The sequence below is a fragment of the Megalopta genalis genome, chromosome 3 (genome assembly GCF_051020955.1).
Source record: "Megalopta genalis isolate 19385.01 chromosome 3, iyMegGena1_principal, whole genome shotgun sequence".
Classification (NCBI taxonomy): domain Eukaryota; kingdom Metazoa; phylum Arthropoda; class Insecta; order Hymenoptera; family Halictidae; genus Megalopta; species Megalopta genalis.
The window spans coordinates 1,138,808-1,162,416 of NC_135015.1; the positions used below are offsets into that span (position 1 = coordinate 1,138,808).

Below are 23,609 nucleotides of genomic sequence, written 5' to 3' on the forward strand. Positions count from 1 at the left end.
GCCCTATTTGACTAACAAGGTCATCCAGTTCTTGGATATTGTGGAGGGTTACATTGTTCAAAGATTTTGTCTTCGTCCAGATTTTTCTCTCAGTAATCCATAAAGTAATTTTCAAATATTTGAAGTTCATCTGATCGAATTCATTTGCAAAAAGGTGAATATAACTGTGACAGGAAGAATTTGATTTGAAGAAGTTGAATATAATTGTAAGAGGAAAAATTAAATTTGAAAAAGGTGAATGTGTCCTGAAAAAGGATGAATTTGATTTGAAAAAAGTTGAATATGTCCTGCAAAGGGATGAATTTAGAGTGCAAAACCTGTAGAAAATGGGATTAAACTCGCAATAGTTTTTTCTATCTTTGAATTGTCGAAACTTTTCATGAGGTGAAGAGATTCTATTTAACCGAATATCTATTTGCTATAGTTACTGCAGCAATTTTATTGTTGTTTTGGTAATATCATGAAACCGCACTGAATGCCTATTCTTTGGACACTGACATCAACTTATGGATTAGAAATAAAGATATTTATTCGAAAAATCTCAAATTCTAATGCTTTAAAATTGTCGCGATTAACTTATCTCCAATTTGAATTATTTTCCAATGTATACAAGTTTTGCACTAAAAAATAATTCTTTTGTACATCATATTCACGTCTGTCGCACTTACTATTAGTCCCCTTGTAGATCATACTCAGTTTTTTTATAAAATCAATTAACCCTTTTACATATAAAGATTGGCCGTCTTTTATCCAATTTTGAAATAATACAAATTTCATTACAAATAATTAATCTTTGTTAATCTTCAATAATTATTTATAAAATGTCATTCAGTTTTTAAATTTAATACCAATTTTATTACAAATATTATAGTTACATATAAGTGAATTTCGTTTGCATAAAGGTGAATAAGAATCTGCAAAAGGATTAATCTGGAGTGCAGAAAGGGGTGAATATGATCTACAAAAGCATTCATTTAGAGTGCAAAAAGATGAACAAGACCTACAGAAGGGTTAATTGCAAGGGATGAGTGCGAAACCTGAAGAAAAATGAATGTTTAGGCTAGAAAGTAGTTCGTGATTTTGCATATCCTTTGAAGACATTTCATTTAGACCGAGTCTATTAGAGGTTATGTTTAAAAACAAATTTTACCTATTCTACAAGTAGATAACTCACCGGTCTGATGTCCATGTCGCACATGCCCACACTGGTCGTGACAAGTGGTCCAATACCGAGAATGCTGGCTCCGACACCTTTCACATTGCTAGGATCAAACAACGCTTCAGGAATCATTAACCTCACCGAACCAAGGTCATCGTTGTAACCAGTCGGAAACTCGTAATGTTTCATTGGCAGAGTGTTGGCCACGTCTTCGTCGTAGGGACAGTCGGAGACTTGAAGGACGTTCATCTGAAAGTCTTGCAACAGTTCCCGAACCATGTAACTTAGCCAGGAGGATGACGGCTGCGGGCCGGGTTTTCTGACCCATCGGGGCGTCTCCCTTTCTCGCACAATATCTAGAGAATGCGTTAACTTATTATTTGTTACATTTCTTGGGATCTTCAGATCACTAATTTTGCATGTATTGGGTTGGCAACTAAGCAATTGCCGATTTCAGTTATAGACGTCTCTCACTCCCATTTTTATGATATCCGTAAATGTTATATTATAAAATTATTAATATTATTATTATTATTATGTTATTTTTTATTATTCGTGAATGTTAGCAACTGGACAAATTGAATGCAGCGGTCAAGGAAAAGCGACCACTTAACTCAGTTTTTGGCCGAAAAGGATCAGACTTTCTACGTGCGTGGGATTTTCAAGTTGTCAGAGAGCTGGCAAAAGGTCATCGAACAAAATGGAAAATACATTACAGATTAAACTTCATTCCAAGTTAAAAAGAATTTTTTATTTCATTGAACAAATCGGCAATTACTTAGTTGCCAACCCAATAGAATGAGAAAGTCAATAGAAATGCTTAGAGGAATGATGATCGAGACTCATCGCAAAATTCGTAAAAGATGACATGACTGCTGTTGAAATAAGAATCGAGTGTCAATATTTTTATCTGCTGTGAAGTTTGCATATAAGTAAGAACAGTTATTAATTGCTGATCTAGCTATATCTATTAACCCTTTACACTCTGAATTGTTATATCACGTTCCAAAATAATATTTGCATTATCAAATTTGTTTATATTTTAAAACACCGTTGAAAGTGTAACGGTTGCATAAATATAGAATCCCCATTAAGTTACATAACATGGAAACACAGTAAAGTGTCTCCCTAATTGATGCTCAGATTGTATACAAAAATGGACAATTTGGGAAGTGGAGATTGTCAACAATTATAAAAACGAGCCGCAAGGCTCGAATAATCCTATCTCGTCTTCCCAAATTGTTCATTTTTGTGCACAACCGAGCGTCAATTCGGAAGAATTTTTACCATTTGTAGATCAGAGAAACTATTTTAGGTTTAGAGTTAAAATAGCTTCGAATGCGAAGGGTTAAAATTAGGCATGGATTTTTGCTCCGACTCGATAGAACACGACTATTTCGATATATTATGTTATCGTTAAATTATTGAAGAACTTAGAGTGAACGCGTCCGAGTTCAACATGGTTAAGTCGCAGGCAGGTGCGGAAGTAAAGCAATTTCAGAAAGCTGAGGTGATTGCTGTTTGTGGCTTCAATGATACGCACGATCCCAACACAAGAACCGAACAAAGCGCGTCTAAAAATAGTCGACGCTTTTGATAACAGCGTTCAGTTTAGAAATCTGCTGGGACCTAAATACTTGCGGACCCATTCAGCTCCGTAAGTGCCCCTAAAAGCGTTCAATAAAAACGTAGTGCGCGTGCGGCTTCGGACGTTCAATGCGCGCAATCAACGTACGTATTACGAGTCAAGTGCTCTGTACACATCGCGTGTTCATCAAAAAATCCGCGCTGACAAGGACTAACTGCCCTCTTTGTGTCCCAATAGAACCGTCAGCTTCTCCGTTGCGCTAAACATTTCCTTTTGTGCCGCGTTTATCCTTGTGGCGTCAATTGAAGTCAATATTTAACATCTGCATCGACACCGTCATTCTTTGGAGCCAGGTGCTCGCTAACCTGTGGCGGACTTTGTTTTCGAAAATTCAAGACGTAATACGAGAGCAACGATTCCGGCGCGCTACCGTTGGTGTTGAAATTGATTGTATTTCATCGAAGAAGGATACACTTTGCTGACTCAATTTTCAGCATTTTCTTCCGGGCTAATTTAAGGGCATCTCCTGATCTAGAGGGTTATTTTTTTTGCTTCTTTAGGAAATTTTTTCGTTGAATCTGTGGATTGAATGGTTCTATGGTTTTCTACATACATTTGGCAATATTTCAACAGTGTAAGGAAATTTTTTGAGGCAAGAATTGTAATTTTTATAGGAACTAGGGAGAAGTAAAAATATTGGTGTTTACTATCTTTTTCATCTGCCAAGAGGAGAGCGCAAAAGCATTCAAAAATCGTAAATACAAATTTTAAGAGCCGAAATTCTTTTATTTATCAACGTGTTTACTTCTCTCTAATTCGTACCGTAACCGTAACCATATTAATTGAAACGATTCATCATTAATTCGTTTCAAATAAACACAACGACCGAAATCATGGCAACTATGAACATTTTTTGGGAATGACTTATAATAATCACCATTTTTGCATGATAAAAGTACCTTAGAGATTTGAAACATTGCCAAATATATGTACAAAACCATAGAACCATACAATCCACTGATTTAATATAACGAATTCTCTAAGGAAGTAAAGAAAACAATCCTCCAAATCAGGAGACCTTCTTGACACTAAACCTACCGAGCCAGTCAAAATGACTGGCTTCACATTTTTTATTTTAATGTTGTTGGAATTATAAAGACTGTGGGAAATGATTGAATTAATATCTCAATGTAAGCATACCTTATAACAAAAAATTGAAATACACTCAATCTTGTCATCATTTCGAAGCAACACACGTTATTCGCTGTTAATTTAGTGTAAAATGTCTTTTGCTGGAAGTATTTCATAACGTAGAAAAGGATTGATCGATCACTAATTGTAATCGAATAGTGAAATTTAAAAGGTTATGTTATCACTATATGTTTAAATATGTGCATTCGTAGGTTTTCATTTGGTATTCACGAAGGTTGAAAATCTCGATGTTTTTAATGTTTATGACTGTCACATTTCTAAAAAATTGCAATACGCTCTCCGATATTCCGTACGTTTCTAATGTTTCAAAAATGTACGTCGATTGCATATTTTCGGAAGCAATCTGTAAAACTATGCAAAATATTCTGAATGAAATGGTTAACCCCTTACCGCGCTTTGACGAGTTTTTAAATCGGAATGAAATTCTCTTTTCTTGTGATCAATATTTAAGCACTCAAGTGAATGTAAGCACGCAGTGAATATAATTTCTGTTAAGATATTAATACGATCGAAAAAGTTTGAATCATTGTGACTATGAAGATAATAGTACGACGAATGGCTAATATGGTTTCACTGCAAATATTAATCAATCATTTTTGCACACGAATATATGTTGACTCCAAACCTCAGTAATTTCATGGAACCCATACGAGCCGTTTATTTTGAAAATGGCCTAAGTCCATTTTCCAAGAACATCGAGCTAGCTATTTCGATATTTACATTTCTACACAATGTCATATATAATTTCATTTCAGTAAAACCTCTAAAACGCGATAACCCTTAGACAAAAACATTATACTACCATGTTATCAGTTACCAATATTTTTAAATTTATTAAAACGCGAAATCCTCAAATATCTGGATTTTAAAATAAATGGACTTAGGCCACTTACAAAATAAACGGCTCGTATATTTCTACCGATTCAGAAAATTGAATAAGCAAAATGATTTAAATGAGCGCATTCGCCCGTGACGCACTTAAATTTTAAGCAACGTGTTACAAACAAATACAGCAACGTGAAACTTGTTCGGAATTATAATAATTTTCAGTGGCCATTCAAGTGCAAAGTGTAAAGTAGTAATTATCGTCAAAGAAGAATGAAGATTTGCCTTTGCTGGCGACGAGACAGGCAGGTATCAGCTCAATGTCCTTCTCCTCGAAGAACTGTCTGCATTGCATGGTGATAAAGTCACCACCTAAAGGGCTCTTCACGATTCCTTGAGTAATCACATAGCCATCGTGTACGGGCACCGCGCTCGTATGCGTCGCGCCGCTGTCAACTACCATGGCCGTCGATCTCCCGTTCGCATATGCTGCCAGCACAGCGTTCTTGCAAATGTACATCGCCGGTACATTAAACTTCTCGAACATCAGCTCCAGAAGCTTCTCCCGTTTCAACCGCGTGTTCCATGGACATTCGGTCATCAATATCGGATGGTGTTCCGGAAGAGCGTGTAATTTTTGCTTGTAGGTGTACTCCGTTAGGCGCTCGAACATGTCCCAGCCTTCGATCATCCCATCTTGCATCAGGCTGATCAAGTCCATGTCTAAGAAAAAGATGACCGTTATCCTCGATATAGTTAAACTAATTTAATTTGTGTGATACCGTGGCTGCGCGATTTTAACCGCTTGCACTATAACGGCGAGTTAGACTCAAGAAGACGATTTCGCATATAATCTACTGATATATTAATGTAGGTATATAGTTTTAAGTCTTCGTATTATAACGAGGAGTCAGAATCCTGATGAAGATTGCACATTATAATCCACTAAATACGAATGTTATTCATTCCTTCCAAATCGAATCAAAATTTGATTCTTGCATGGTTAAAGTTTATGAACGATAGTAGATGAAGAGACGCAAGAGACAAAAGTTGTCTCATGCTATCAGGAATATTATGAAGGACGAAGAAGTGCTAATAGACGTAGTTGAGAAAGCAATCGTAGTACAGTAATTTCTCCTTAATTCGCGCTCAGATTGCGCACAAAAATGGACAATTTGGGAAGATGAGATAGGATTATTCGAGCCCTCGACAACTATAAAAACGAGACGCAAGGCTCGAATAATCCTATCTCATCTTCCTAAATTGTCCATTTTCGTGCGTAATCTGAGCGTAAATTAGGGAGAAATAACTGTATACCGAACTCGATTACATTTCCGAAAAGAAACATTTTCTAATGAATTTATACCGACAGTCAGGATTAGGTCGTCGAAGTAAGATAGCATAATCGAAAACAGTAGATTTAATATTACTAACAAGGCGATACCATTAAATTAGTATAAGTTATAACAAGCAGCAACGATGATCGAGCTCAATAATCTAGAATGACAAAAATAACTAGAACTAATTACAATTAGTAATCACGCTGTTGCTTTCGTGATTATTTCATTTCTAATAATTTCGTAACACGTTGTATCGCCAGCATTGTTTGCGACCACAATATTTTTTTGTCTATATAGAAAGTATTGTTGACAACATTTTTTCCTCGTCGAAATTAAAGTTCTTCGATATTTCGTTTTTATAAACATTTGTAGAGTAAAATTACGTCTCCCTATAGCGCATTTGTATATACAGTTTTCATCATTGAACGTCAAACTAACTGCGTGTACAAAGATCGTATTTTCGATTGAATCAGAATGAATCCTCCGATGAATGTAATTGTCGGAAGATTATTAGCGTTTAATAAAAACAAGAAGAATTAGCGATTATACCTTTTTTCCGCACTTGGATAGCCGTGACATCGATGTTGTAGTGTTTCCTGACGGCCTGATTGCCGTCCGGCGTTTCGATGGTGTCCTCCCATATTCCGAGGGTGGTCGGAATTTCTGCCTTCGGCGTGTCCTCACCGCCATAACCAACGCGAAGGCTCTGGTGTCCGACGTCGAAAATGATAGCACCGACCTCGTCTGCGGGCAAACCGAATTATTTAACAGCCGTATCAGCCGGATGGCCACGTTTTTTACATGAAAAACTCGGACCGCGTCGCACATACCTCCGCCGTAAATACCACCGCTCATAGTATCTGAGAGGAGAGTCGCGTACGCGCATGCTCCGCAACCCTCTTCGACCTCATCGGTCCATAATACCCCTTCTTCCTCCTTGCGAGCGTATATCGAGGATTCTGCGACCCTCCGACGTCTCTGTATTGTTCCTTTTGCATATCCGAATCGACGATCGGGAGGAGGACGAACCGCGATCGATTTTCGCGCTCTGGGGGCCGCTGTGCACCTTTTCTTTCGAGGAGTGCGAGTTCCGCGGTGTCAGCTATTACCTTTTTTCCAAAAAAATTTTTTTCGAAAACGATTCAACCTCTGACCTCGTTAAAAATCATTTCGATAAAGCAGACTACCATATAACGCGATAATGGGTTGCGCGTTTCACGAATTCGTGTCGAAAAAGATCATGTTATACGAAAACTTTTTTCTTATAACACGAACAATATTGCTATCGTGTATAGAGCAAACATTTTGTTCCGTATAAGTACAACGAAAGAAATAAATTAATAAATTCGTTACTCATTATTTCATTATCAGTTCGGATAATCACAAGGTTCTGCTAACAAACTATATAAGAAATTGAGAGCGTAATCACGTTACAAGATGTCCGACATATGTAAATATTAAATAAATTATATTATATAATATAGTAAAATATTAAATTAAATATTATTATAATGAGATGTAAGTACTAATTACTAAACTGTGGATCTTCATGCATTTATGACGCGTATAGATTTTTAAAGTGCAAAAGAACGTTCTCTCTTTTTACAATGAGTAATCTTTTAGTTGACGCAGTCACCAACTTTACTAGTAGATTTTAATAATAGTAATGAATTTAATGAAGTTTAATAACAGTAATAAATACAATCAATATTAATAACAGTTACAATTCAATAAATTCATAATTTTAAGAAATTTCAGTTAACTCGAAACGTAATTTTTGTAAAATGATGTATGAACACGAGAATTAATTAATTAATCTACTTTAACGAGTCTACTAATTAATTAATCACGGTTATGTTAATGCGTTGAACATGACGCGATATGTATGAAGGACAGAGTAATCAGAAGACAGCAAGTTCCATTATGGAATTAGTGTTGTATATTTTACAAAGTAAATAGAATATAAACAATCTAAAGTCGTCTAAAACACAATAGTACGAATTTCGTGGTAAATCATTCTTCATATATTATAAAGTATACGATTTGTCAACAGATCGATATCTTTTCTTCCATTTGTGTCCCGCGGTGTCGCCTTGCTGGACCCGGGTTTCGACATAACGAGAGAGAGAGAAAGAGAGAGAGAGAGAGAGAGAGAGAGAGAGGGAGAGAGAGAGAGTGAGAGTCACGGGACTCTCGAAAATCATCGTCACATTGCCGAGTGAACGTTGCGAACGGTGAACTGATTCGATGGCAACATATGTATAGATGGGTGCGTCTATTTCCGCCTTATTTCTCTGTATATCCTTTATTACACTTTTACTTTAACGTCGATCAAGTGATTTGTTGGTACACTTTTCCGGGTTTCCTTATCGCGTCGAATCGGTCCGTCGATCGTTAATCGAATTGCGTTCGCGCTTCGGATGAGGTACACGTACGTACAAGTTAGCATGTTATTACAGACACTTTACAGACGATACGGTAGCTTTATCTTTATTTATATGGTTTCTTTGGATGGGGTGGGCGGGGTGGTTTTCTTTCACCAACGTTAATCGATTTATTTTTCTTTACACTATACGCCTGTTTACTAAAACGTTTCAGTCTCTCTGTAATTGAAACGACACCGATGACAACGACGAACATCATGGCATTTGTTTTATTCCTCTGTTAATCTTTATTTAGTTATCGTTTAAGTCGCCTATCCTGCTCCTCCTCCTCCTCGTAGCTTCCTTAAATTTTATACACGTATAACACACGTTTCCGCGGAGACGAGAGAGAAACGGCCGCCGGTCGTCAAAAGGAGCCGCGCTCACTGATCAACACGTTCGCTATCACCCTCGTGTCGTAATGTACTTGAAAATGGTCAAATTAATTTGTCGAACGTTGGTATGCGAAGTCACGATCACGGTAACCAGAATAATGAACTATGTTTCCTTGTCGATTCGCACCGAGCATGTGCGAATCGAAGTGTTGGGCATAGCGGGTGTTTCTATACGGTGCAGACCGTATAGCCTTCGGCTCGAAATCTAGCTTGTTTTTCTGGCTACCATGGCCACAATATGTAGCATAACAATTCAGAAGTCCGCAATTATCGTTTGCTAAATTATTTGAATATTTTACAAAGGAAGCACGTTGCATTTATTAAAACGTTTTAAGAATGCATCCTGGCAACGAGAAAATGGTGGTAGCGAATGCATTAAAGTTCGCGTTCTCAGAAGGAACGACGCCGGAAATCAGTTGGATAGAAACGATTCTACGGAACTGGAAGACCAAGGAAACTCGTAACAAACCGCTTAGCGTGTATTGATCGCCGTGGGAATTATGCGCTCGATGCAATGAAAACCGTCTTTTCTCGTGATCCTGCTGAAACGTAGTCTTAAGCATAGGACGATTCGCGTTAATCGACGTTGCCGCTCGTAACGAATCGAAAACCGGGCGTTTCGTTACGACAATTAAGGTAATAGGAGGCTCCCTTAGCGAGAGTGAACCCTTAAATCGCTTACAGACAAACACCTTGTCGCAGTCTTTGCGTGAAATGGACTCAAAGGACGTCGTAGTCACATTTACATGCTTTGAATCAGTGCTGTCCGTGCTCCGATAACCAATGAAATGGACTTTTTCTGCTCGGCGGAACGCTGCTGCATCGGAAACTTTTATTTACATGGAAAGTTGTCGCAATGAAAAGCTTTGCCGAACGTTGCAATGAACGTAAAATTCAACGAAATCCAATTTTGTCGTAAGAGATTCATTCGACGCGTTAAATGATTTATGATATTGTAAATCATGTAAAACTTAACGTTTAACTGGCACGATAATTTTCACAAAAATAACTGGTATATCGGGTCATGATAGACCCCAAATAAAAAGTGCAAAGAGATGCGATAATCTAATTTTAGATCAGTCCTCCGTTGTATTTGCTTCTTAGCTAGTGTATAGAACAATAAAAACATGTGGAATCTAATTCTTTTTTACGAAATGAAATAGAGATATAATTTTGGGACTAGTTACGATCCTAGTATACCAGTTAAGTGTTAAAGAAACCGAAGTAGTGAAGCTTAACTTTTTCGCGTTGTAAAAGTTCTTTTAAAATTTCATTTATTCGAATACGTCACAATAGAAATGAATTTCTAAACGTGTTCAAAGTATCATCCACGTGTAACCAATTGACAGTTGTAACCAATTCGACACGTAACGAGTTACCACATTCGCTACCAGTGCGTATTTTAAGTCTTCATAGTTATTACATTTTCCTTGAAATGTGAACAATGATTAGAAATCCTTGAAATATACAGCTATGCTGCACATACACAATATTAATTTAATTTTATGTAAAACACAAGATCATATATTTTATATAAAACACAAAACTGGCAATGAACGTGTTAACGCGACTATATAATAAAAACAGCAATCTCTTTAGAATGAGAAATCAACGATTCTAAGAGTAAAACAAATTCCAGTTTGACGAGCAGTGAAGTACTTTCCGAGTATATTTTGAACATGATTGAACATGATTTAGGCGAGCGAGGTCTTCCGTTGTTGGACAGCACTGTTCCGTAGGATAACATCAACGTGAATCCGTCAACTTCGTTGGAAGTGGGCGAGTGTAGCCGCTTATAGAATAATTAGTTTCATCGAAACAAAATGACAGTCAGTAAATTCGATCGATAAATTTTCTCTTGAGCGACGCGATGACGTTAATCGTGATCAAATCCTCGCTCGAACGAAGATATGGCGCGATTGCTTTTTTTTGTGTACACGCGAGGTCCCTCGAACCGGGAACAAGGAAATGGGACGCGAACAGTGTTCACCGGTTCGCGCCGCGACGACGGTTCGAAGAAGAGCTCGCATTTCGAAGAACACATTAGTTGGGGCAGTATAATTTCTCGTTTAGGACAGGTGTTGACACCGTCTGTTATCGACGTAGGCCAGGAACACGAACTGCGGGAGTAGTAGTACATCTTGAACAGCCGTGCCGTGACGGCCATCGGCATCAATAATTAACGAAAGACGGACCATGGATTTTTCTTGTCGTTTCCTCGGTGCTTTTCTGTTTTCCGCTTTTTTTTCCTCTTCATCCCGTTTTCGTCTGTTTCTTGTTTTTCGTTACATCGAGATCGTTGGAACGGGGCTTCTTGATTCATTTTCGTCAATTTCGCGCAGCATCTTAGGGAGGACAGGTTCACCGTAGGTTCTACATTTATTTACACCGCGATCACGAAGTCGCGGACATTTCGTTGGCTGCTGTGACCGCGATCGCACTCCGCCTCGCTTAGCTCAAACGCGTCGGAGAACCCCGAGGGTGGGTCCAACTTGGGGATGAACAGGTTTCCCGATCCGTCACGCTCCTGGTCCCGATTGGAACAGGAATTGTGCGACTGGTGCTTGGAATTGCCAAACCCGGAGATTGGGCCGAAGTGGGAACGGGTCTCCTCGCCGGTATGACGCGCCAGCTGTAACATCCTAATCAAATACACCAGCAATTAGTCTTTTCTCGTTTCACGCTTTCGTTCTTAGATACGTCAGTCTCAAGGGTACAAACGTGTACATATATTGCTTTCATAACGGTAACCTACAATAACTTTTTTACATATACAGGGTGTCCCGAAAATGTCTCGCAATCCGGAAATGGGAGGTTCTTGAGGTCATTTGAAGCAACTTTTTCCTTTGCGAAAATTTTCTCCGAGGCTTCGTTCACGAGTTATTAACGAAAAACACTGACCAATAAGAGGCGAGCTCGGCTGGCGCGCGGCGGCCCAGCCAACGAGTGCACGGAGCCCAGTTCCGTTGATTGGCTCGGCCGTCTCGCGCCAAATGATCTCGCCTCTGATTGGTCATTGTTTTCCGTTAATAACTCGTAAACGAAACCGCGGATTGCATTTTCGCTAAGGAAAAAGTTGCTTCAAATGACCTCAGGAATCCCCTACTTTCGGATTGCGAGACATTTTTGGGACAGTCTGTATATCATTAGAAAATACTGATGGGTGTGCCGAATATGCTTTCGTTTTTGAAGAGTCTTTACATGTACGGCGCGTAACGAAATTATTCGCACAGCTATTAAAACGGAATAACTTTCTTGACAATTGCACCAAGTGGCTTGATCTTTTTCAAGATGTTAGAGAGACTAATTTACTGGACAATGTATTAGACAATTTCTATAAAAATTACAAGTGCTTGGAACGGTAAAAAAAGTTAGAAATTCTATTTTCAACATACTTTATACGACTCTGTAACGAAAATTTAAACAATGCACTTTGTAGATCTCAGCTATTTAGAGTTATTGGTCGAATATTGTCAAGAACAGCGTTTTTCGTGACCATAAATTGTTTGTAGCTCATAACAATATTAATCAATTTCGATGAAATATTTAGCATCAATTTAGGTTATCGAGATCTACAAAACGCATTTTTTAACACGTTGAATGCCACGCCAGTATTACAGAAATTGTCCGTGGCGCCACGATGAATTTTCTTTTATGTGATACATATAATGTTGAAATATTATCTGCAATAGATATGTTACAGTATATAACCATATTTGACATGTTAATTGCGACAGGGGTCACTGTTTGAATTGACGATGGTAATAATACAAAATTTTAGATATTGACATTTGTTTTAAATTATATATATTTCTATCAATTCGGGCGCGCCGGTCACCGGTGATCCGATTCGTAATTCTTGCAAAATTATTTTTACACATTATCTGGTAAACTAGTCTCTCTATCATTTTCAAAAAATTGAAGTGATTTGGTTCAATTTGAAGTTCAGTTTTTCCGTTTTATATAATGTTCAAAGGTTTCCGTGATCGATTCTATATTTCAGCAGTACTCCTTAACTTAGTTTCGGTAGAACATTTAGTTACTTAGGTCATTTTTTACAACGTGTTGCATATTATGAGTAACAAAAAAAAATATCTCTTTCGATAACAGTTACCCAACTGATGCATGATTATTGTTATTTTACGTTTAAATTTGATACTAGTTTCCGTAACGACTAGTTATGCGTAGTGTTTAAAATGTTTAAAAAACGAGAGCCTATTCTAACGAGGATTTTCTGATGCTTCATGTTATGTGTACTACAATCCTTGTATGGTTCGGTTGTCAGACAACGCTAATATCTGTTAGGGTACGTTTACATTGGAACTGTGATGAAAGCTACAAGAGCATCGATCAAAGCGGTGATAAAAGCTGCCAATAACGCTTTTATTTTGTTTGTAATGGACTGTGCAATTTCAGTCTAATTTCAGGGCAGAAAAGTTATCATTATCTATAACAGTTACAATTACATTATCTTCGACAACATGGTACGTCGAAAAATATGTATGTATGCGTCGCTTTGCTCGCTTCAATGTAAACACATCCATATCAAATAATAAAATGTATATATTCCTAAACTTCGCTCTGATCGACGCTGTTATCGTCTATCGCAGTTGCAACATGACCTTTATACATATTTATAAGTCATTTTCGAATGTTAATTTTCGAAATCTGAAGGACGCGTTAACTTATTATTCCAATGAGGCGGCAAATTAAAAGGAATCTATTTAATTTTGAGATTTCTTATTTGGCATAGAATATTGTGCCATTAGGTTTGAAAATAGATATTTATAAGTCATTTTATACATATTTATAAATCATTTTCGAATGTTAATTTTCGGAATCTGAAGGACGCGTTAACTTATTATTCCAATGGGACGGCAAATTAAAAGGAATCTATTTAATTTTGAGATTTCTTATTTGGCATAGAGTTGTGCCATTAGGTTTGAAAATAGACCGTGCAAAATTTGAAATCGATCGGACAATGGGAAACAGTGCCGTCTTTCGCGCGTACTATATTGACATTATACATTTTTATATATATCGTTAAACTTGTGTTTTTATTCTCTACGATAATGTAAAGACAAAATATGTGATACTTTTGAAAAAACTAGTGGCTGTTGCCTGATTTATTTGAAGTCTTGCTTAGAACCCAATTGCAGAATTCTATTAGTATCGTAATAAATGTTTGAGTGGTTAGAAAATAAAGCCCACGTAATATTGAAAAAAAACGCAAAATCTTCATTAAAACATAATGGGTTCTAAAAATAATTGCGTATATTAGATTCTCAGAAGCAATAAATAATTATGCTGATAATTGTACATCAATTGGGTACCTGTTATTGAAAGAAATATATTTTTCATACTATGTAAGAATTCCGAATAAGTGAATTAAGAATCAAAAACAACGAAAAAACATGATTTTTTTATTATTCCGATCAAATGCAATTTTCTCTTCCAGTGTCTCGAGAAAAAATACAAGTTCCAAAATTCATTCTTTAAAAAGTTATACCGTTTCAAAGGGTATTGAAATGCTTTCGTGGCTGCAGTGCAAAGGTTCTATTAAAAAAGAATTTCTAGACTTCGGCGTTTCATATTACAGTGTAATATTATAATAATATAATATTACACAACTTAATATTCAATTTCGTGATAAACTCAGAATTTAATGCATCACTCACTCCATTTTAAAAACAATTTCGAAAATATTAGAGATGATGGATGAGATATTATCAAGTCAGTAGTCATATCAAATAGAAACAGAAGGCCACGAACAGACCCAAACTCATAAGTTAGTCAACTCGAACAGTTCGGATATGATAGATTGAGCCTTACTTGGGTCTACCCCGTCCATGAAAGGATTTTCTCTCACAAATCGGTGAGGGTTCTGTAGACGTGCCAGATTCTGGTCCATGGTACAGGAAGTCTGAAAGTAGAAAACGATCTGGTTTGCTTCAGTTATCCACCCCTGTGCGTACCAGCTCCTCGATCCCATTCGTTTCACGACAATAACAAGCTTTGTGAATGCTCGGTCATATTATCGGTGCATTCTAACGAATGTAGACAGGCAACAGGAACAGACTTCCGGTGGTACTGCGGTGCGTGGAAGAAAATCTCGTGCCTCTCCTCCTCTGATTATTGTTCGAGACACTGTTCGACCGTCAATTATTCGTGACGTGGCCAAATCTGTGTCCTCGACACGTGTCACGACAAAGGCTAAGGGCTGCTAAGGACAGCATTCAAGCGACACCACGAATAACTGACGAAGATTTTACGTTCGCACGGTTTTCGTCCGATGCTAGCGAAGCTATCATTTACACGCTTAGCTTTCGTGTAAAACACTAAATAATTTAGTCGCTCAGTCGGGCAAGCGAAGTATTTTCGTCCAAATGCTGTGTTCAACGAAGCTTTTTATATCGGGAAACTCTCTGATTTTTAATCCTATTTTTTCCTACAAATTACCGATCCTCATTGTTGACGCATTTAGAACTTTCTTTTCAGTGAACTCTAATTGAACAGATTCTTCGATGACAACCTCAAAAATATAAATGACAATGAAATTGCAATATTTTCGATAATACAAACAACGAACATTTTCAGAATTTTCTATATTGAGGATTCTTCTTGAACGTTTCTAGGGCAAACATCAGTGACTTCGGTGTAACCAATGTTGCTCAGATGTCCGCGAACTCCAATGCAAGAGGCTGACGAGAGGATGACGCTCGTGGGCATCGAACAGTACAGTATTCTCTCCATAACTGGAGAAATCTCGGGTCTGCAGAGTTGCAGTTACAGGAGAGGTATACATTCTTTACAGTACTCCGAAAGTAGAGAAGGATCGCGATTAAAAAAAAAAGGGGGACTAAGGTTCGAGTCTCGGTGAACGTTAAAGAACTCTAGCAAGATTAGCATTTGAAATGAAAAATTTCTTTTCATCATTGAGATTTTCACCATCGTATTCATCTCGTTTTATTGATTAAAGCGACACCAGACGCGGTATAATTACGATTACATTTACTTGTGCGAAACATTGATCATTTATTGCAGAAGTAATTATAATCGTAATTATATCGTGTATATCAATGAAACGAGATGACTACGATGTTGAAAATTTCATAAAACAGAAATCAAGAATAAGAAAAGTTGCGATCTTTTGCTTCGCTTGCATTAGTGTGGTTCTCACCGACACAAGATCCCTCGAAAAACACTGTGTTAACGAGCACAACATGCGCCACAGTCACCTACATCGTCTGACTTGCAAATATCGCGCCGTATACAAGGTGTCCTAAAAGTGTTGCAAGCCCTTGAAAGAGGTGAATCCTGAAGAATAACCCCTTTCAAGGGCTTACGCATTTTAGGGCATCCTCTACGTTTATGGTTTCGCGTGAGAATTACGTGCCACGTGCATCACCGTTGGCATACGTTAAACTTTCCATGCTGGAAAGTTCAGGTATTTATTAAATGCGCCGAAAAGATGCAGTTTGTAACAAGTTTAAGACTGAAAAGTATTTTTGAATTGTTACGTATACAATAATCAATAAGTACATGTAATTCAGCAATCATTAGAGGAAACGCGAAGTGACCCGATGTTGAGCAAAAACGGCTCGACGCGGAACGCGTTAAGTAACGATTAATCCCAAGGAGAATCGTCACTGTGGTGGATAAGAAATGCGAGCAATTATGGTAGAGATATTTTCGTCAGTTGTGGAGAGAATACTGTATGGAGTATAAAATCATCTGTTTCGCGTAGCGACAGTCGCAGGTCCCCGAGAAGGAGAGATCACGCGGGTACAGAGAGATGACGGAGAAACAGATAGACCCAGACAGACGGGAGGCCGTGAACAAAAGTGAAACAGAAAAAGAGAGTAGGTGTAAACCGAATAAAAGGATGAAAGACTGCATACTGTGGACTCGCGAGTCGGCCGCAGACACCGAGTGGTTCGAATCGACGAGGTGATTGGAAGACTCGGTTCGGCTGCTGGTCCCGACTTCCGTGTCGCTATCCGAGCCCAGGGTGTCGTATTCCTCCGACTCGGACTTGCCCTGACTGACTTTCCGCGTTTTGTGCAACGGCGCAGAGGACGAACGGCCTCCGCGCACCTTAGTGTACCGGTTGCAATCCGACTGCAATCAGACGGAATTGTTTTTGTCGATGAATTGGCACATCGTACGAGGAAAACGAGGAGACGCGCCACACCGATCTTTCGCTCAGTGATCAGCTCGTACTACTCACAGTTAGCCTATAGCCTCTAGATCAGAGCCATCGTCGATTCGATGCTCCCTTTGAAATTAGCAGTTTCACCATCAACACGTTCCCTGCCAAGCTGCATTCGACGAAATGTCATTACGACGCCATGCGGATTTTCCTATTTCTTTTCTGTTCCAGCGTTGGAAATTTGTGCTTGATATTTTTCAACATTTCGAAAATAATTTACAGGGTACGACGATCAAATAACTGATAAAAAGATAAAGTAGCGAAAGAACATGAACATTGGCGTAGAAATGAGTCTCGGCGTGTACCGAAGATGGTACTCGTGGCAGAGAACGTGAAAAACAATTTTACTATTCGCCAATCGTTTCAATGACTCTTCCTTGATGCAAATTGCACATTTCCCACTTCGCTATGGAATATAGCTGCCTTGTCTTCGCACTTAAATGGAGAACATTGTACTGTAGCGATAATGGTGGTGTTGATATCAAGCGTTCGCTTGAATAATGATTGATTACGGAAATATGATAGACAATTCCTGGAGATGGAAAATGTAATAGCAAGTATGAACGAGTTGTTTGGAACCAGTGCTGTCTGGACGTGAGTTGAAACAAGCTTTTTCATGGTTCACCATTTTCGGTGTCAAAGTGTGTCGCGTACTTTAGCTTATTAGCAGTTCCGTTACGGTTTGCGAGCTTCCAGCGAACGCACGGATACGTCCAAGCTCGAGACTCGATAGGAGACTCGAATTATACTCTAATTAGTTGGCTCTATTCCGTCTATGTTAAATTCTGCTATCCCTCGAGATGGACGAACTTATTATCGATCGAAGAAGTTTCGGACAATGAATGAATACAGAGCGAGTCCAGTTACAAAGCGAAATGATATTTCTAAGAAGCTATATATTATATTAGGTCTACCGGAAAGTTCTGTCCGATAGTGTCACTTCAAGTTTCAATCCATATGCACATGTTGATTTGAGACATATATAACTATCTCTCTTTGTCATTGCATTTACACACATGTACTCTCCTAAATAAACTGAAACAAAGATGTCTCATGTCATTATTAAGTGAGACGCGATCGTGAAAACATGGCTACCGATGATAATGCCGGACCACATGCTGCTTTGGCGACTCGTTAGAAAATCGCAGGGCTAGGCTGGGAAATTCTGTCGCATCCACCATACTCCCCAGACCTAGCACCCTCCGATTATTACTTGTTTCTCTCTTTGCAAAACTTTTTTCAGGAAAAAAAATTCAAAATTGAAGCTGATGTCAACCAAGCACTAGTTGAGTTCTTCGCCTCTAAAAATAAATCATTTTTTAAAAATGGCATTTACAAGTTGCCATCACGCTGGTAAGAAGTCATAAGTAACGATGGAAAGTATATTCTACAATAAATATTATTAAATGTATGGAAATCGTGTTATATTTCAATTCAAAAACGGACAGAACTTTCCGGTGGACCTAATATAGCCAGCCGTGAAACGCGTTAATGTTCGATTTATTTATCGTCAATGTTTGATAATTTAGTTAACTTTAACTGGTGCAAGTGATTTAAGATTCTAAATATTTTCGTCGAGTAATAATTCTTTGTTATAAAACGTAGAACGTTGATGAACTTAAAACTATTTCATATCGCACCATGACAAATTTGATGTATACGTTCCTATTGTTTAACCATCTGTTGTTCGAATGAAAGTTTGTTCGTCTATGCTTTTGCAGCGTAAAGGAAACTGTTCAAGAACAGAGCACTGGTTTAAACCTCGCCACTTTTTAGTGCGTACTATCTACTTCAAGAACTTTTGACCCAAAGGGCGCACGGATCAACGGAGACTCGTACGGGATAGTATGGCACTGATCTAGCAACGATCCACACTACTTCTCTAAACGCAATCGAACAACGAAAAACATGATGTCGCATACGGGTAAATCGGTTGACAGTTGTTCCTTATGCTACGGCTAGACGAGCTATGATAAGAATTGGCGAGAGATGTGTAAGAATGACGAAATATACATATGTGATTAATATTTTTTTGTATCGGTGTTGCGGTTCCTCGATGGACTGATCAGGACAGATGCGAAACGAAGCAAGGTGGGACCAGCAGTCACAATGATCGAATTCTCTATAATGATGCACATCTGTTCTACTCGATCCGGACACGCACGCGCCTCTCTACTGACAACCTTGCTAATGTTCCGTAAACGTTCCGCGTGTCTTCCGAGATTCTCGATTGCTTCGCGAAAAAAAAGGTGATACAAACAACGTTTTGTTCGCTAAAGAATTTGCCAGAGAGTCCCCGGAACCGGATGTGCGCGGATGTGCACGCGAAACTGCGATCGGGATTGTGCGGCGACGCGAGTTGGAGCAGAAACTGATGCAACATGCTGATGCGAATTTGTACACCCTTCCTTTATCGTTACGTATCGCAGGCTCTTTATTATTGGTTCTATTTCTCGGTCGGTCGGGAAACACACACAATGCCGGTGGCGGAACGGAGAGGGAAGCGAAGCTTTAAGAGGGACGTCTCCATTCAGAAGAGATAAAAGATCGTACGTGTTCTTCTTTCTTAGCGTTGCACAATAACTCAATGGTGTACAGGATATTTCGCCGGATATAGCATTACAAATTACCTGGTTTATGGGAAGAACTTCGTGGAAATTTTGTAATCTCTGCGACGTTGCTTTTTTTTGCACAAGTCGCAGTGTAAACTGTATCCGTTTCGCACTTTATCCTTTTTCCCGTTTCCGTTATTCGCGAAGCAGTAAGTAACGTTTCGAATGAAATCTTTGCACTCGGATGTCCTCGATAAGGGGATTAACAAGACTGCTGATAATTACGGCACACTTTGAACTATTATATTAGATTTAAACAGAGTAATGATTTCCAACGTTACTCGCTACTTGTCCAATAAATGCATTCGAGAGTTTTTGGTAACTGATCAGAGAAAATCCTCCGAGCGCGAATGGTTGATAATGTGTTGGAAACTTTATTTAAATATAATGTGCCGCGAAATTGTATCGATGCAGGTTTTTAATTCTATTGACCAGATTTGCAATACATCAGGACCGTCGAGTGCGAAGAATGTTTCTAGACGATATTTATTTGAGATGATACAGTGTTATAGTAATTTATTCGAATCTACTCTCGATAAAGATGCTATTATAAACGGATTTCAAAGATGGATGGAATCTTATTCGAACGCGCCTGTGAGCCGGCAACAGACGTCCTCCATTGCATTGCGTGCAGCATATTTCATTGCGTTCAGAAATTTACGCGAATACGTATGATGACATGTTGCAGAACATAATCGTTTCGAAAACGTTACTAAATGGACATGAAATCTTTCAGGTTTCTATTCATGAGGTACGTGAAGGAAGAAGTGGAACACCTTGTACAATGCGTTACTTCTGCCAAGACCGTACATCTCCCTTTCTTGACACATTTACTGCAACACGGATCGGACGTAATGCGTACTTCTGTTGCAAGAAAAGACAAATTTTTGCCATTCGTTTCAATAAAACTGGCACTTCTCGGCTTTCAGAAATTAAATGACCGCGGTACAGGAGAACCAATGCGAATCTTATAGAAAACCGGTTGAATCCCTGTCAACGAAATATTATAATCGAAACGGCAACGCGATACGATCGCGTACGTCGAAACGCGAGTCGTTAATTTTTTCATGAACTGATTACTGTACGAACTTTTATCTCGGTCGGTTAAACACTTAAGAGTTCGAGACAGTCTGCGTGCCTGGACGGATGGTAAGGGCATGCGGTGTGCGCAAGTGTGTTTTCCCAGTGGCTCGATGCTCGGGTGAATAGATACGGTAGGTGAATGGTGGAAAAGCGATCGTGAATGACAAAAGCAAACTGAACGGTGGACGATACCTCTCGTAATTGAAGAGTGTCGGCGGTGGAGAGACGAGGATCGTGATAGACGAAGGTCTGAAGTGGCGCGGCGGAATTACATCGACTGTCGCCTCCTGGCGGGACACTTTCTTCCAGCTGGAACGTCGCATACGGGTATATCTCCTCCGAGTATTCTGCAATCATTTCACGCCGTAAGTTCTCTGTCGATGACCAGTTCAGATTCTCCAAGCAAAATTTTCATTTCTCCTAGCAAATGATTGAAGTTATCGATCGCTAGATCGTCTATCCTTGTTCAGAATACAAATTGCTCGCATCGACTGCAAGTATTGGGATTATGGCTTAGATTATTTCTCAAATGAATATGATGTTAATTCTTTTTCTTAAAAAGCTTTATTTTATTTTTTATTTGAGAGAAGGTATATGTACGAAGTGACTGAGCGACCAAAATCAACTAAGAGACCGGCAACTGAAAATCGCCTGCTTGTATACCCTTTTTGGTGTCGTCTTCTCCAGCAATCATAGACGGTCATTCATCGCGTCTTACATTGTATACGCGGTACTGGGATCGCTAACAGTCAGAGCGCGGCGTGTTCTAACGACACCGGCGATGGTATATCGCGGTATCTTTGATATACAGTTTACATCAGGGGTGTCAAATTCGCGGCCCGAGATGAGCATTTTTGCGGCCCAGTCAATATATCCGACGCAAAGTAAAAATAAAATAGAAATAATCTCGGCCAATAAAATTTCTCCCGAAATAGGAACGATAGTATCAGAGAAGAGATGTCAAGTATCAGGACGTAAACAATAATTTAACTTTATATATGTTTATTACAATGTACTAGTCAAAATAAAAATATTTGTTTCTATGAACATTGATTCTTTTTTTTGCGGCCCACCTAAAGTTAAGCATTGTTTATTTGGCCCAAGTTAGCTTTTGAGTTTGACACCCCTGGTTTACATCACCGTCGGTGCGCTCTGACGGAACCGGCGGAAACGTGATCTGATATTTTCGAATCTCAGTCCAAAGTAAACTATAGATTAATTTTTTATTCCGAGGCTAAAGTTTCTTTTTCAACAGCAAGAAACAAGTACCAAACATAAATTCCTTAACACATTGCAATGTAACTTCGTGACAGAGTCGTGATCATAAGATTTTTTATAGAATTTACTACGTATAGACGTTATACGTCTACTTTAAATCAAAATAAGACTTAATTTGGCTGTTGTTAATACTTGATCATTAGAGTCGATGCAGATAAATAAATTTTAAGCAGATAGCAGATAAATAAATATAAATTTTCGTACTTTTCTAAGAATATATTAACGACAAAGAAGTTGTAATAAGCATAGAAGTGCACCCTCTTATTTTTGTTATAAACGCATAAAATTATTATCGATTTGGGTGATCTTGTTTTAGTTCTATGTTGAAACTGCGATAAATGATAAGAGCCTCTGATAAAAGTAAAGACTACAGACTCATTTTATTGTTTTATATGGGTGTGTTTAATTTAATCTTATATTATCAAATTTGAAGATAAAGCCTAAAAAAATATATGATTGAAATTGAACCATTGGCACAGTTCCGTTGTCAATAAATTCGAGGTAGATGTTTTTCGCGGGTCTTATAGTTTTTATCACAGCTTCAATATAAACATATTCTGAGATTGAGGGTATATGAGCGTTGGGAGAGATTCTATGCATTCTGAATTGTATATATTGTACGTTAACATAAGAAACAACAAGTGCTTTTGTCTGGCGTCTGCTAGTTTCCATGCAAAACCCGGAGCTTAGTGTAAAGAAGTGAAAATTAATGAATTTTTGTTATATTTTAGACAACTGGGTATTGAATCCATCGAATAGTAGTGTTGAAATAAATTTTTTTCGTTACGAAGAATTATGAATGATATTATTATAGTTGCTCATGTTCAGTAATCAAAGAAATTGTTTTCGGTCGTGGAATGTAGCGCCCGTTGTATTATATAGAAATTTAAAATTGGATAGTATTTTTAGTTTGTAAGTGTGCCCGCAGAATGACTCTATTTTTAAGTTGAACGTTGGAAAATTGTAGAAATGGCAGCACTTTGAATATGAATATTCAGATTTGTAACTTTGTGTAATCGTTTTTAACACTCGAACGGCGGGATTGGATCCATTTGAAACCAGAAAAGAAATATTATTATTGTAGTATTTGCTTTCTGATAGTTAACTTAAATTTTCACATGTTTCATTAAGGTCTATCATTGTGATCTGTCACTACGGTCTATGGAAAAACTAACGTGTTCAGAAGGAACAGCTGGAAAAATATATTGACAAAAATTGATTAGCAAAATTCTAAATGATCCTAAGCATACTAAGTTTATATTTTTGTGAAGAAAGTCCACCATTCAAGTGTTAGATCTTTGCAAATTGAAAAGATGTATTGAACAGTAGTATTTTATGGATTCTCTTGAACTACTCTTAGTCGGAACTGTGTCATCTCAATATAGTCGTACATTATTAATACGAAATTAAATATAAACAATGAGTACAGTGAAAAAGACTCCTAAATTCTACAAACTTTTTTTCATATACTTTCCAATTTAT

At 38.1% G+C, this 23,609-nt stretch overlaps 2 protein-coding genes across 5 annotated transcripts in view; both read right to left on the reverse strand.

Moving 5' to 3' along the window:
- LOC117227241 (actin-like protein 6B) overlaps positions 1-7,122 on the reverse strand; it is a 10,737-nt gene extending 3,615 nt beyond the window's left edge. Inside the window, 5 exon segments of the mRNA XM_076519493.1 lie at positions 1,175-1,515; positions 5,070-5,507; positions 6,674-6,868; positions 6,955-6,987; positions 6,990-7,122. Of these exon segments, the coding sequence (XP_076375608.1) occupies positions 1,175-1,515; positions 5,070-5,507; positions 6,674-6,868; positions 6,955-6,987; positions 6,990-7,122 (1,140 nt within the window).
- A 918-nt stretch (positions 7,123-8,040) lies between these two features.
- The window catches only part of LOC117227247 (cell adhesion molecule Dscam2), a 424,317-nt gene continuing 408,748 nt past the window's right edge, over positions 8,041-23,609 (reverse strand). For 3 of the 4 annotated variants that reach the window (XM_033482337.2, XM_033482336.2, XM_033482338.2), the window contains exons 23-26: positions 21,042-21,196; positions 16,844-17,063; positions 14,775-14,865; positions 8,041-11,584 (exon numbers count right to left, since the gene is read on the reverse strand). In XM_033482337.2, coding sequence (XP_033338228.2) covers positions 11,326-11,584; positions 14,775-14,865; positions 16,844-17,063; positions 21,042-21,196 — 725 coding nt within the window. In that variant the 3' untranslated portion in view covers positions 8,041-11,325. The remainder of the gene's footprint in view (positions 11,585-14,774; positions 14,866-16,843; positions 17,064-21,041; positions 21,197-23,609) is intronic. The other variant, XM_033482339.2, reaches the window with a different exon arrangement.